Source organism: Urocampus carinirostris, chromosome 2 (genome assembly GCF_059441175.1).
Source record: "Urocampus carinirostris isolate Australia breed hairy pipefish chromosome 2, RoL_Ucar_1.0, whole genome shotgun sequence".
NCBI classification, from domain to species: domain Eukaryota; kingdom Metazoa; phylum Chordata; class Actinopteri; order Syngnathiformes; family Syngnathidae; genus Urocampus; species Urocampus carinirostris.
This window is the reverse complement of record NC_142350.1, coordinates 65,954,801-65,968,463: the sequence shown is the minus strand read 5'-3', so window position 1 is coordinate 65,968,463 and position 13,663 is coordinate 65,954,801. Positions and strand designations below refer to the sequence as shown.

The 13,663-nt window shown below is 42.7% G+C and overlaps 1 protein-coding gene across 1 annotated transcript in view; it reads right to left on the bottom strand.

Moving 5' to 3' along the window:
* Positions 1 to 13,663, bottom strand: part of LOC148373012 (neural-cadherin) — a 241,401-nt gene that overhangs the window by 16,345 nt on the left and 211,393 nt on the right. The window contains exons 25-30 of the mRNA XM_088327543.1: positions 8,410 to 8,537; positions 6,282 to 6,412; positions 5,425 to 5,536; positions 3,229 to 3,409; positions 1,177 to 1,346; positions 830 to 1,094 (exon numbers count right to left, since the gene is read on the bottom strand). Coding sequence (XP_088183669.1) covers positions 830 to 1,094; positions 1,177 to 1,346; positions 3,229 to 3,409; positions 5,425 to 5,536; positions 6,282 to 6,412; positions 8,410 to 8,537 — 987 coding nt within the window. The remainder of the gene's footprint in view (positions 1 to 829; positions 1,095 to 1,176; positions 1,347 to 3,228; positions 3,410 to 5,424; positions 5,537 to 6,281; positions 6,413 to 8,409; positions 8,538 to 13,663) is intronic.

The following is a 13,663-nucleotide window of genomic DNA, read 5'->3' as shown; positions in this document are numbered from 1 at the left end:
ATTCGAACTGGGATCCCTTGATCCCAAGACGAGCGCTCTACCTCCTGAGCTACTGCCGCCCAAAAAGTATTGTATTTTTCTTTTTCCCCTGCTCACTCTTTTCCTTTCTTTCTTTCTCTGTTGTTTCGTTTCTCTTCTTCTTTTGATCTTTCTCTTCTTCTTTCTCTCTTCATTTCTTTCTTTTTTTCTTGATTTCTCCACTCATATCTCAATTCTGCTCTTTTTCTCTCACTGTTACTCTGTCTCCCTTGTTCTCCCTTTCTTTTTCTTTCCCCTGTTCACTCTCTCACCTCTTTTTCTCACTTTCTTTTTTCTCTCTTTTCTCTATTTCTCTCTTACTCTGCAACACTTTCTATTTCCTCTCTCTGTAACTTACGATGTTATTAACTTTCTTTCTTTCTATCTTTCTCTTTCCTTCTCAACTTCTCTTTCTCTCCCTTTTTGATCCCTCTCTCTCCCTGTCTCTCTTTTTCCCCTGCTCACTCTTTTACTTTCTTTCTTTCTCTGTTGTTTCGCTTCTCTTCTTCTTTTTATCTTTCTCTTCTTCTTTCTCTCTTTATTTCTCTCTTTATTTTTCCACTCATATCTCAATTCTGCTCTTTTTCTGTTACTCTGTCTCCCTTGTTCTCCCTGTTTATCGCTCTCTTTCCTTCCCCTTCTTTCTCTCTCTTTTTCTCCCTCTCTCTTTCTCTAAAACTTACTAGTCCGGCCCCCGTGAGATTTTTTTATAGCATTTGTGGCCCCCAGCTAAAACCAGTTTGCATCTCTGCTTTAAAGTATTAGATATGATGCATTATTATAGTAAAGTGAAAAATTCAGCTGTAATTACCCTGAAAGTCCCCGTCTTCTCTCGGGTGGGGTCCCTTCCCCACCGTGATGCCCCCCGGGTCGGGAACCAGCTCCCGCCTGTTCCCCAGCCGGGCCCGGACCTCCCTCGAGCCGCCGCCCTGCTCTAGCCGCAGGACGAACAGGTTGTCGTGACGGACGAGGCCGACCAGCACCCACTGGCCCACGTCCACCCGCTGGCCCGGGAGCCGCAGTGTTTGGACCCCGTCCCCCAGGTCGGCCCGGACTGCGAGGAGACCCTCGGCGATCTGGTCGGAACGTAGGACGTTTTTAAACGGAAATATTTTTGCGTTTTACATTCGAAAAACTGTCTTTTTATGATGCCGGTACCTCCAGCACGATGTATTCGTCGGCTTCCCGGGACGTCACGGAGAGCAAGGTGCCGCAGGTAGAGCGGGTGCGCAGGAGCATTTGGATGCTGGTACGCCGATTGCTGTTGCCTCCGCCCCGGAGATGGAACCTCAACATGCTGTCGGAGTCCAAGGAGAACTCGGGAAGGACTGAAACACAAAAAAGTAAGACTTAGACCACCTGTGTCAAAGAGGCGGCCCGCGGGCCAGATCAGGCCCGCTAAGGGATTGAATCCGGCCCGCGAGACAACACTCAGAGAAGCGCAAGAGAAAAACAAGCTGCAGGTTGAAATATGTCCACTTGATGTTGCCAAAGCCAGGTGCCTCGAACAAAGACACTGTAACTTGTATTTCTTTCTCTCTCTCTTTTCCACCCCTTTTTTCCCACTCTGTCTCTTTCACTCTCTGTGTCTCTCTTTTTCTCATCCTTCGTTGCTTTTTATCTCTTTCTCTCTCTGTGTCTTTTAACCTCTTTTGCTCTAACTTCTTTTTTTCCTTTTCTCTTTCTCTCTTCCTACCCTTCGCGCTTTCTTTTCTCTTTTCTCTCCTTCTGTCTTTCTATTTCTCTTTGGATTTCTTTCTTCCTCTCCCTTTCTTTTCCCCCTCTCTCACGACTTTTTATCTTTTGTTTTTCACGCTCTCTCCTCTCTCTTTTTCTTTCTTTGTCCTGCCCTCTCTCTTTTTCCCTCCCTCTTTCCTTTTTTTTTCTTTATCTCTCTTTTTCTTTCTTTGTCCTGCCCTCTCTCCTTTTCCCTCCCTCTTTCCTTTTTTTCTTCATCTCTCTTTTTCTTTCTTTTTAATCTAATAGTTCGGCCCCCGACAGAATGTTTGTGTGGCCCCCGAATTAAAATGAGTTTGACACCCCTGCACTAAGGGCTTGTGCGACCTTACTATAAGCCTCGTTTCAAGTTTTTCGTAGTTAATAATAACTTCAAAGCAGGGAAATTAAATTTCCCAGAAAATCACAATGACTCGTCACTCGGGAACTTTTTTCAGAACTGCTCACTTTGAAACTCATAGGGGGGCTACATGTTAAATGCATCAGAACCAAGTGGCCACAAGATGGCGTCAAAGCAACACATCTATAAGCTTGGTTGTTTGAGGGGAAAAAACAACTCATTGATAGGTACAAATTAAAGGTTAGATCGGGCCTACAAAATACAGCCCGCACCAACCTGCGGGTATTGCAGCCCGAACCACCCCGAGGTCGACAAATGAACTTGATTTGAGGGACCGAGCACGAAGCAAATCTGAATTTTCATATTTTGATTGTAAGGACTTTTTTCGTGCAGCACGGCAGCGCAGTGGTTAGCGCATGTGCGGCACAGTTCATGTCTTGGGAACCTCCTGCGTGGGTTCAAATCCAGCTCCAGACTTCCTGTGCGGAGTTTGTATGTTCTCCCCGTGCTTGCGTGGGTTTCCTCCGGGCACTCCGGTTTCCTCCCACATTCCAAAGACATGGAATTCAGGTGGATTGGCTGGTCCAAATTGTCCCTAGGTGTGAATGAGCGAGCGAGTTGTCTGTCCCTGTGTGCCCTGCGATTGGCTGGAAACCAGTTCAGGGTGTCCCCTGCCCACTGCCCGATGATTGCTGGGATGGGCTCCAGCACCCCCGCGACCCTACTGATGATAAGCGGTGTAGCTAATGAGATGAGATGAGACTTTTTTCGTGTGGAGGAGGAGGGCTTCCCCCTCTTGCGGAGTTATTTTTATGCATCCCTACTAATTGTTATTAGTTTAGGATTGCCGCGTTCCCGTCTGTGGGCAGCGTTCCGTAAAAGAGGGATAGAATCCCACGCGGGGATGTTCCACAGAGGGAAATAAACCAAGAAGAATTACGGTAGCGCGCCAAGCGTGGAGGATTAGAAAAGAAAAGTCTGCGTGAGAGAAGCCCGGCCCGACACGAACCCGAAGTAATGATTGACATTTTAAGCCCGACCTTAAGATTCCCGTCCAGGCTTTTCCGTTCCGGCTTAAGATCCTACCTCTAACACAAATGAAGCGTTTCAAAAATACCGAAACAAACCCACACCTGTGTCACACTTATGTCCGCCGTGTCCCGCGTGACACTCGCAGCTGAAGGACCCCCAGTCCGCCAAGCAGGATGCCCGGGCCCCGCAGGAGGGCCCGGCCACTGTCAAGCAAACGCTATCCGTCGCCTTGCAACCCGGGTTGCTGTCCACACTTTCGCCGGGTTGGGCCAGGTCGTACACCTGAGTGGGAAACAGACAGAAAACGTAAAACAAAAACAAAAAAAAACAGTTTTGACTGTAGATCTGGGATCATCGATTTTTTTTAAGCTGAGAGTTTGTTACACTCTCAAAATAATTGGGTTAAAAAATGAGTCAAAAATGGACCAGCTCAATACTAGACATATTTGACTCAGTGTACTGTCTTACAAAAAAACCCTAACAAAAATGGATACATGCCTTTTTTTCCCCAATATAATTCAGCAAATTGTCATGAACCGGCACAGGATCAGGACCCAAATGCGTGACGTTTCCCACACAAGCCTTTTATTTTACAAGAAATGGGGAGTCATAAACGTAAGGCAGCAGTCTGGCGTGGAATAATAGGAAGCCAGAGGCTAACGAGATCGATACCAATTGCCCGGGCGGATATCGGACGGATGGGGTCGATACCGGACAGGACGGGACAGACAGGATAGATAATGATTTTGGATATCGAAAATAAACAGGACAACCTAGACGGGAACGAAACTGGAAATCGATATTTAACAACGGGACAGACAGGATTGATATCAAAACAGGGTATTGAAATGAAACAGGACAAACTAGACGGGAACGAAACTGGAAACCGATATTAAACAACAGCACAGACAATTTGATATCAAAACAGGGTATCGAAATTAAACAAGACAAACTAGACGGGAATGAAACTGGAAACCAATATTAAACAGGACAAAATAAACAGGTACAATACCGGATAGGAAATACCAACAGGAACGAGTCAAAACCCACGTCTTGCGGGGCAGAGGTTCGTTGACGGACTGACAAAGGAAGAGTGAGAGCACTGAGCTTAAATAGACAGAAAGCAAATCTGTCAATGAGCCGCAGCTGGCACAACACGGGCGGGGCCAATTGGGTGCCATGGCAACCGTGACACAAATAAAGTATTTCCTTTAACATACTTTATTTGCTAAATTAAGTTAATTTTAGCGAACTAAACAATCTGGTTCAATTTTTTTCAAAAATCCCAAATAATTGGGTCATTTTACACAAAATTACCCAAAAAATGGTTCAAATTGACTTAAGTTGGTCCAGTTTTTTACCAGAAGTTCTTAGTGTGTCCAGATTAGTGCATTTCTGAAATAAGAACTTATTGTTTTTCCTCCTCCGTCCATCTTACTAAACCCGCTGCCCGTCTCAGCTCCAAGGGGAGCAGAGCTTTCAGCCGCTCTGCCCCCCAGCTCTGGAACTCATTACCGTCTGACCTCCGGAATTCCGCCACCCTGTCCACCTTCAAATACGGACTCAATACCGTTCCCCTTTTTAACCCTACTTTTTTTTAATTTGCTATTTATCACTTGCTTCTTTTAATCTTAATTTAGTTTTTTGGTATTCGATGTTCAGCGACCTTGAGTGCCCTGAAAGGCACTTTGAAGTAGAATGTATTTTCATTATCATTATTTTTATTACAATGATGCTACTATCTTATTATCATGTTATTACCATGTTACAATTATTAGAAGTAGAGTTAAAACAGGCCACTGAGTAATGTATAAATCATTTTAAAACAGAATTTTGAAAGATGTGATCAGATATTTAAAGGGACACTGCTGCTGTATGGTTTAGCGCTACTACAAAACCAAAAGTGCTAAATTTGAAAAATATTTACAGTTTTCCTTATTTAAGTATTATTTTCAGTTCCTTTTAGTTATCATTTTTTAAAAAAATATTAGTTTTCCATGTATCAACATTTTTCTCATTTAAAAGTGTGAAAAAAAAAGTGTTGTAATATTCGACCACTAGATGGCACTGTATTGTGCAGTCGAGGTGACACACTAACCTACCTTGGTTTGGATCTACATTGCTATGGAATTTTTTATATGGAAGCTCATTCAATAATTCACGTTCGCTGTTGAGACAGTTTATGGTGAAAACCCATAGAACTGTAAACTGCAAACACCCAAAATGTTCCCGACCCCTGCTTTTTGGACCCTGCTGTAGAATCTTTCCGTCTTTAGATTATTATTACACATGCGTACCTGCGTATCCACCACGAGATTCCGGACGCAGCCGTGGAAACCCGCGTACGCCATCTGAGGAGACGTTGGCTTCACGCCGCCGAGCTGGAGCGGTTGGTACACGTTCAAATACCTTATGACAAAAAAAGACAAAGATGGGTAACGGGCAATGTTCCCTGTAATTTTCCTTACGGGTCTGAGCGTTTACACAAAGTCAGTGAGCAACGCTTGAAACAACAGTGAGCAACCATAAACCCATGGGAAATTATTTGAATGCAACACAAACTTTTTCTTCTACTTTTTTTTAAAATTCCTTTAAAAAAAATCTCATTGTGTTTATTTTTTCCGAGCTGTTCCTTTTTTCTTTTTGTTCTCTATTTACTTTTTTCCTACATTTCTTTCTTTTCTTTTTTTCTGGCTTTTTTCTCAGCTTTTCACTACTTTTTCATTTTGGTATTTTTTTCTTTTTTGTTCTATTCCCCCCTTCCTTGAAGTCATTTTGTGCATAATTTTTCATAATATTTGGTCATGTTGGGATTAAAGAAGCAAAAAAAACCTGAAGAGCCGTTTAGGACCCAAAAGAGCCGGTTGCTTTTAGTGAGCCGAGCCGAAGAAGCCGGTTCTCGACAAACTCAACTAACTTTACTCAACTTCGTTCGACTTGTCTTCAAAATACCGCATTTAGGACACAACGTCAGTGTATTTTGACCATCATGCACTGTAACTTTGACTTAAGTGGCTTCTTATTTAGTTATTTTGAGCCCTGATTTTTGTGCGCCGGCTAGATTTTCTTGTGCGCTGAGAATGTGCGAGCAGCTTAGAGGGAACACTGGTAACGGGAATCAAACGGTGTCGAGCGGGCCTCCGGTGGTCCCCACCTCTCGTTTCCTGGCGTTTCTCCGGCCACTTTGCAGGCGGACTGGTCTGTCTCTCTCGGATCTCCTCCGCCGACACCTTCGGGTTCGAAAACCGAGGCTCCCGAGCATCGGTCCAGAATCAGCTGCACGGCCTGAATAACAAACGTGAAAGACTGTTTGTACGTAGTAGTGGATAGTGGACCCATCCTCCCTTATGTAGAAATTAAAGTCGAAATAAATACTTACAGATACTAAATACTACATCACACAACACCCAAGTATATGACAGAAATGCAATTTAGTCATATATTTGCATTTCGGAGTGTATATTGTTGAGTATTTTTCGTGCATTTTGTCATGTATTTCGTTTTGTATTTTATAGAGTATTTTGTCATTTATTTGGTCGTGTATTGACTGGTGTATTTTAAAATGTATTTTGTCTTGTATTTTGTTGTGTATGTTGTCTTGTATGTGAGTGCGTACTGTCAGAGAACCGGACCGGGAGGCAGGAAGGGTGAACTCGTTTGCGTAACGATCAGTTACCGTATTTTCCGCACTATAAGGCGCACCGGGTTATAGGGCGCACCCCGAAAAAATAGTTTTTGGTCCTATATTTGACATACATAAGGCGCACCGGATTATAAGGCGCTCCAATGGGAATGTCGACAAAACAGTCAGACGATTCAGTCAGACTGATTACCCCCTTAACATTCCCAAAGCTTGCAAAGAAGCAAATACGTGTCGTAGACACGTGCGGATGCGGTGTCCGTACGATGTCACTCAAATGCATCGTTTCAAATATCATTCGGAAGGTTAAAGTCTTGGGATTCAAGAAATGCCAACCATTCCTTAGTTTCTATTTTCTTTTTCGCTCGCAACTTTACTGTGCGTATGACAATAAACACTCGGAATTGAGTTGAATTCACTCAACTCATCACAGCAACATCAAGATCGTTCTAAAACAAGATAACGGGAAAATAGAAAGCCGCATAGCTCACCTAAGTTCTCACGTTCAATAATGATACGCAACCATGGTCTTCTTACAACCGTGAGTGAAGTAAATCCAGGAGAGTAAATTATTTGCAAATACAGACTAATAAAACATGTTTCTTTATGGCGTACTTTAGCAAGCTTGCTACGCCATTGCTAAACTCGGCCAATTGCAGGGTTTGTTTTGGCCATCTAGCCAATCCGAGGCTCCGAATAACTTCAGCCAATAGCGATCGATTTAACGGATGATTGACACATCTTTTTCGGCCAATTGCAGGGTTTGTTTCGGCCCTCTAGCCTATCCGAGGCTCCGAAATAACTTTAGCCAATAGCGATCGATTCAAATGATGATTGACACATTGGTTAGCCAATGAAACGCCGGTATATAAATCCCAGCATACACCGCGGACTACTCCACGTTAGGGGGAAAATCGAGTCGGCGGCTGTTGCGTAAGTTGCGAGACCGTGCGAATTTAATATTGAGCCATATATAAGGCGCACTGTATTATAAGGCGCATGGTCAGCTTTTGAAAAAAAATCAGACTTTTAGGTGCGCCTTATAGTGAGGAAAATACGGTACTTTTATTTAGAAAATAAAAGTTGTCCAACAAGCAGGGACAAAAACAAAACAAAAAACAGACTTACAGGCAATCAGAAATTCAGACTGGGTAATACTCAGACAAACGGGCATGACAGGTCTTCCTTGAGTCAAACAAAACAGAACAGAGCAAAACAGAACAGACTAATGCAATGATCCAGCAACCGGCAGTCCCCCAAACCCGCCCTTAAGAAGCACACACGTAATTTAGACAATCTGGTATAGCCGGTGCCAAGGGGCGGGGCCAGCTGGTTGTCATGGCGACCATGCTGGACATGACACGTACACTGCATTGCCATTTGATTCTTCATGTACTGTTGTGTATTTTGTGACAAAATGCATGAAAAGTTCACAAAAATACATGACGAAATAATGACTGAAATAAATAAATGACAAAATACATGAATAACTTGCATTTAAGTCATATATTTAGGCAATGCCCGATTTATTAGTGGCTTAATGTATTTCAGTGGGATATATTTGTAGGTATATACTTCTTTCTGCATTTGTTTCTACAGGATTGGAGATGTAAACAGGATGCTGAGTTGCTTATTTCCCAACCTTGCCATCGCTGATGACGTCAATTCGATGCCAGCGGTGGTCTGCCACGTTGGATTTGGGTGGGAGCTCCAGGGTGAGGGTCCCAGAACCGTGGTTCACCTTCAGAACCGGAACGCCGTTTTTCAACTCTGCAGAAAATGTTCAGGAATCGTGAGTCCACGGTGGCATTATACCGGCGGACGCTAGGGGGCAGAAATCGACCACGGTGGAGAAAGAGATTCAGCAGTATTGAGACACCCACACATCATTTATCTATTTACTTATTTTGAGTTACTTTTGTTAAGATAAAGGTAATTTATTTATTTTTTAGTAATAAAAAAAAAATCACCAAAAGTAAAGAATATATTTTAATGTAATAGTATTTATGTTTCACCGCAAATTTTTGTATTAAAAATGATTTTAAACATTGAAATGTTGAAGAAATAGGAATATTTTACTTTAAAAATACATCTATGCATTATTTAAAGCTAAACCATTTCTAAACATGTAGAGAATCGCTCTCTTTTTAATCATTTGAAACAAAAGAGAAATTAAATGCAGATTTTTTTGTGTTTCTAGTTGTATTTCCTAAAAACAGAAAACATATTTTATTTTAAATATGTAAATATACTTTTTTTTTAAAATTTTCATTTATCTAAAAATGTAGAAAAAATGTTTTTTTTAAAACAATTTGAAACAAAAGCCAACATAAAAAGCTGTTTTCGTCTTAATTCTTTTGTTTCCTATAAATAGACAAAAAATATAAAAAGACAATGTAAAAAGTAATATTTAAAAATATTTTTCAAATTTCCTAAACATAGAAAAATATCTTTTTTTTACGGTAAAGATATACATTCCACAATTTAAAAAAAAAGAAAAGACAATTTGAAACAAAAGACAATGTAAAAAGCTGCTTTTCGGAAAAGATTTCCCCCCGTAAAATAGAATAATATGATTTTATTTTCTTTAATCACCTATATGTTAGGAATTTCTCCAAAACCAAATACCCTAAAATAATAAATTATAATATTAAAAAATCCGATACTTTGTTTCCTCAAAATATAAGAAAAACAAATCATCTTGAGGACAAACCGACCCAATGAAACTGTCACGGTTGCCATGGCGCCCAATTGGCCCTGCCCGTGTGCTGCTATTTAAACCCAGTCCTGTCACTCTCCTTTTGTCAGTCCGTCTGCGAAACTCTGTTGATACAAGGCAAGCCTTTTTTGACCCTGACTCTCACCTGTCCCTATTTGCTCCCGTTTGTCTCCGGCTACGACCTGTTTTGATCCCGACCACGTTTGCTCTCCCGTCCCGACTTACGACTCGTTTTTTGATCTCGACCACTTCTGCTCTCCCGTTCTGGCTTACGTCTCGTTTCCGACCCCGACCACGTCTTGCTTTCCCAGTCCCAGCTACTGACCAGTTTTCCGCCCAAAATGTGCCTTTAAAAAAATCTACTTATATATTGGGTCATATCGTCCCAAAATTGTCATGATTAACGATATGATTCACCTGTGCCTGCTCCTTTGGCGCCAACTGCCTCGGACTCTGATTGGCTACCTTTCCCTATTAAAACCCAATCCTATCTGTCCCCTTTTGTCAGTCCGTCTGCGAACCTCAGTTAACACTAGGAAATCCTTTTTCGACCCTGACTCCCACCTGTTTTTTTTGCTCCTGTCCACGTCTACTCTCCCGTCCCGGCTTTCGACCTCTTTTTGTCCCCAACTACGTCTACTCTCCTTTTCTGGCTTACGACTCGCTTACGACCCCGACCACGTTTTTGTTCTCCGGTCCCGGCTACTGACCTGTTTTCCGCCCCTGACACCGCCATCGCTTGCTACGAAAGATCCACTTCCGTGTACGGATCACAATCCGAGTATGAGAGCGATTTGCTTCCCGCGCCCAGCGTACACCGGGCGCAGCCCTTCCTCTCTCTTTCAATAAAACTTGTGGTAAACGACACGCAAGTGGGTTCTGTTTCCGTTCTGGTCTTGGCAAAAACGATTATTTAAAATGTACCTGCCAACCTACCCAACTAACTAACTAACTAACTAACTAACTAACTAATTGATGCTGAAAAACTAGTTATTTTCCTTGGTAAAACATCCAAAAATGAAAAGAATTTTACAACTTATTTGACCAGCTCGGTGGCCTTAGGGGTAGGGCGCCCGCCCAGAGACTGGGAGGTTGTGGTTCAAGCCTCGGACGAGTCATACCTAAGCCTTACAACATTGGTACTCGTTGCCACCCTGCTTGGCGCTCGGCATTAAGGGTTGGAATTGGGGGGTTTGGTCACCTAATGACTCCCAACACATCCGTTGGGTTGAGCGAGGGGGCTGGGAATCCCCTCCTCTGTATCAATCTCCCAGAAAAAGTCAGGAATGTGTTCTTGACTCTAGCCACCTCCCACTAGGGCACGGGTGTCAAATAGGCGGCCCGCGGGCCAGATCAGGCCCACCAATGGCTTAAATCCGGTCCGCAAGACAACAGTGAGAGAAGCGCAAGAGGAAAATGAGCTGTAGTTTTAAACATTTCCACCGGATGTCAACAAGGCCAGTTAACACTTGCAAAACAATTGTGGTAGTATTTCCCCATTTCTCTCTGACTCACTTCTTTTTTATTTATTTCTCCCTCTTTTACTTTCTCCTGTTCACTCTCTCTTTTTTCTCTTTTCTCTATTTCTCTCTCACTCTCTAACACCTTCCTTTTCTCTGTCTTGCTCTCTCTTTCTATTTTCTCTCTCTAATTTACACTTTAATTCTCTTTCTTTCTATTTTTCTCTTTCTTTCCTTTTTCGACCTCTCTCTCTCTCTCTCTCTCTCTCACCTCACTTTGTCTCTTTTTCTCCTGCCGACACTTTTTCTTTCTGTCGTTTCACTTCTCTTATTCTTTTTATCTTTCTTTTTTTCACTTTCTTTTTCTCTCTATATTCATTTCCCCCTTCTTCTCCATTCATATCTTTATTCTGCTCTCTCTTTTTCTCTCACTGTTACTCTGTCTCCCTTGTTCTCCCTATCTGTTTATCGCTCTCTCTTTCCCTCCCTCTCTTTCTCTTTTTTTCTCCCTCTCTCTTTCTCTTAAACTTACTACCGTAAATTCCGGACTATAAGTTGCTACTTTTTTCCCTAACTTTCACCCCTGCGGCTTATTCAGTGATGCGGCCAATTTATGTCATTTTCTAACGGCTGCCAGCGGCGCTCGAGTGTTGCTACTATTAACTGCCCTGTCAAAGCTATATTATTATTATTAAAGCTTTGAAAACTCTCTCGGTGTGCCGTCTTTCTTTGTAAATATGTGTAACCCATGTATAATATGTATTTGCAACTGTGTATTTTTGTAATGTATTTATTTGTATTTCTTTTAGACACTTATTCTGATATGTTTTGCACGGGTGAACGAAAAATGAGGGGCGGAACAAACGCGGGGTGCCGAGTTTAAGTGGGGACCTCTAAAGGTGAGGGACAAACAAGGAAAGAAGAGGGGGTAAAAAGTTGGTTCAAGAAAAAGGAGTTGTGTGAGTAAATGTGTTCATCTGATAGATTTTTCCAACCCTTACCTTTGGAAATATACACTTTTTTCCTTGGATTACTTTCAACGGGACCCGGACTCTGCAGGTCTGCATCAAACCTTAAGTACCGGTATCATTTTCCGTTCATTTTGCCGGCTGCGATTTTTGGACTATAGACTTAACGAAGGACATTTAGTTTTTAATTGCGGGACTTGAAGTCGGGTTTGGGTTAACTTTGTGTTTGTGTTACATGTTTAAATGTGGGCGCGTGCGGCTTATATACAGGTGCGGCTTGTGTATGCACAAAATCGGTTTTCCTCTTAAAATGTGGTGGGTTCGGCTTATAATCAGGTGCGCTCTATAGTCCGGAATTTACGGTAGTCTGGCCCCCGAGAGATTTTTTTTAGCATTTGTGGCCCCCAGCTAAAACCAGGTTGACACCCCTGCACTAGGGGGATATGGCTCCGGTGTATATATAATTTTATGTTGCACCCAACTTCACAGCACCTACATTTTTTGTTTTGTTAAGTAAAAGCATACTACCAAAACCTAATACAAATATATTTTTTGGATCGATTAAACTCGCAAAGATGTTTCTTTTAGTATTAAGTCTGCAAAATGACAAAGTGAAGCGCTGCAAATCCGTGCTGGGCTTTTTTTGTGTTTAAGTGCTGCGTTAGCTGATGGATCCCATTAAAAAACAGCACGAACGCATCGGGTCGATTCTTGCGTGCCGCTTTCAACATCCCCGTGTCCGCCATCGCCATCGAACGCTTTTAATGACAAAAGCACTCCGCCGATCAATGAGGCGGCCATATTTGATTTCCCCCCCCCCGGCCGGGAAAGGAAGAGGAGCCGGCGGGCGGGATAATTACGTAAGTTTAATGGTGGTAGATTATGCAAGACGTGTCTGGCAAAAGGCCTGGGGGGCAGCGTCGGGGCGGGATAATCCTATAACGCCGGCATCAGGACCACCGGGAGGTGACATTAACATCCCATGATGCTCTTTGTCTGCTGACACGCCGCATTGATCCGGTCCCATTGTTACAGAACGAGGGGATCAGCACGTTTCAAAGTAGGAATTCGATGTTTTAGTCATTAGAGGCCTTTTTAAGTAAACTATACAGTATGTCACAAAAGCAAGTACACCACTCACATTCCTGCAGAGATTTCATTGTAATGTGTAGTAGAACATTAAAAAGTTTGAGCATATTACTCCCGTGTTGGCCAACTTGCACTGGCTCCCAGTCCACTTAAGATGTGACTTTAAGGTTCTCTTATTAACAAATAAATGTTTGCATGGACTTGTACCCTCTTATCTCTCTGATTTGATTTCCCTCAATGTTCCTGCACGGAGTCTGCGCTCGGTAAATGCCGGTCTACTTGTGACTGGTGGTCTCAATTTTGGCACACCTGTGCCCATTCATCCAGAACATTTTGATCTTTACATGGTCATTGTCATTTTATTATTTTGTCTGCCATTACCTTCCTGGTTTTCATCGTTTCATTTTGTTTCCACCACCGCGTCAGGTTTGTTTGTTATTTGGTTTGTTTGTTTCTTTGTTCCCTTCATTTTCCAGTTTTTGTCATGATTACTGATGCGAGCCACCTGTGCCTGTTCCTTTGGCGCCAACAGCCCTGGTCGCTGATTGGCTCCCTGACACTTTTTAAACCCCCCGGCTGCCTGTTACCAGCGTCAGACCGTTCTGCGAACCTATGCTCTCAGCTAGGCAAGCTTTATACTATCCGACATTCTCCTGCCCT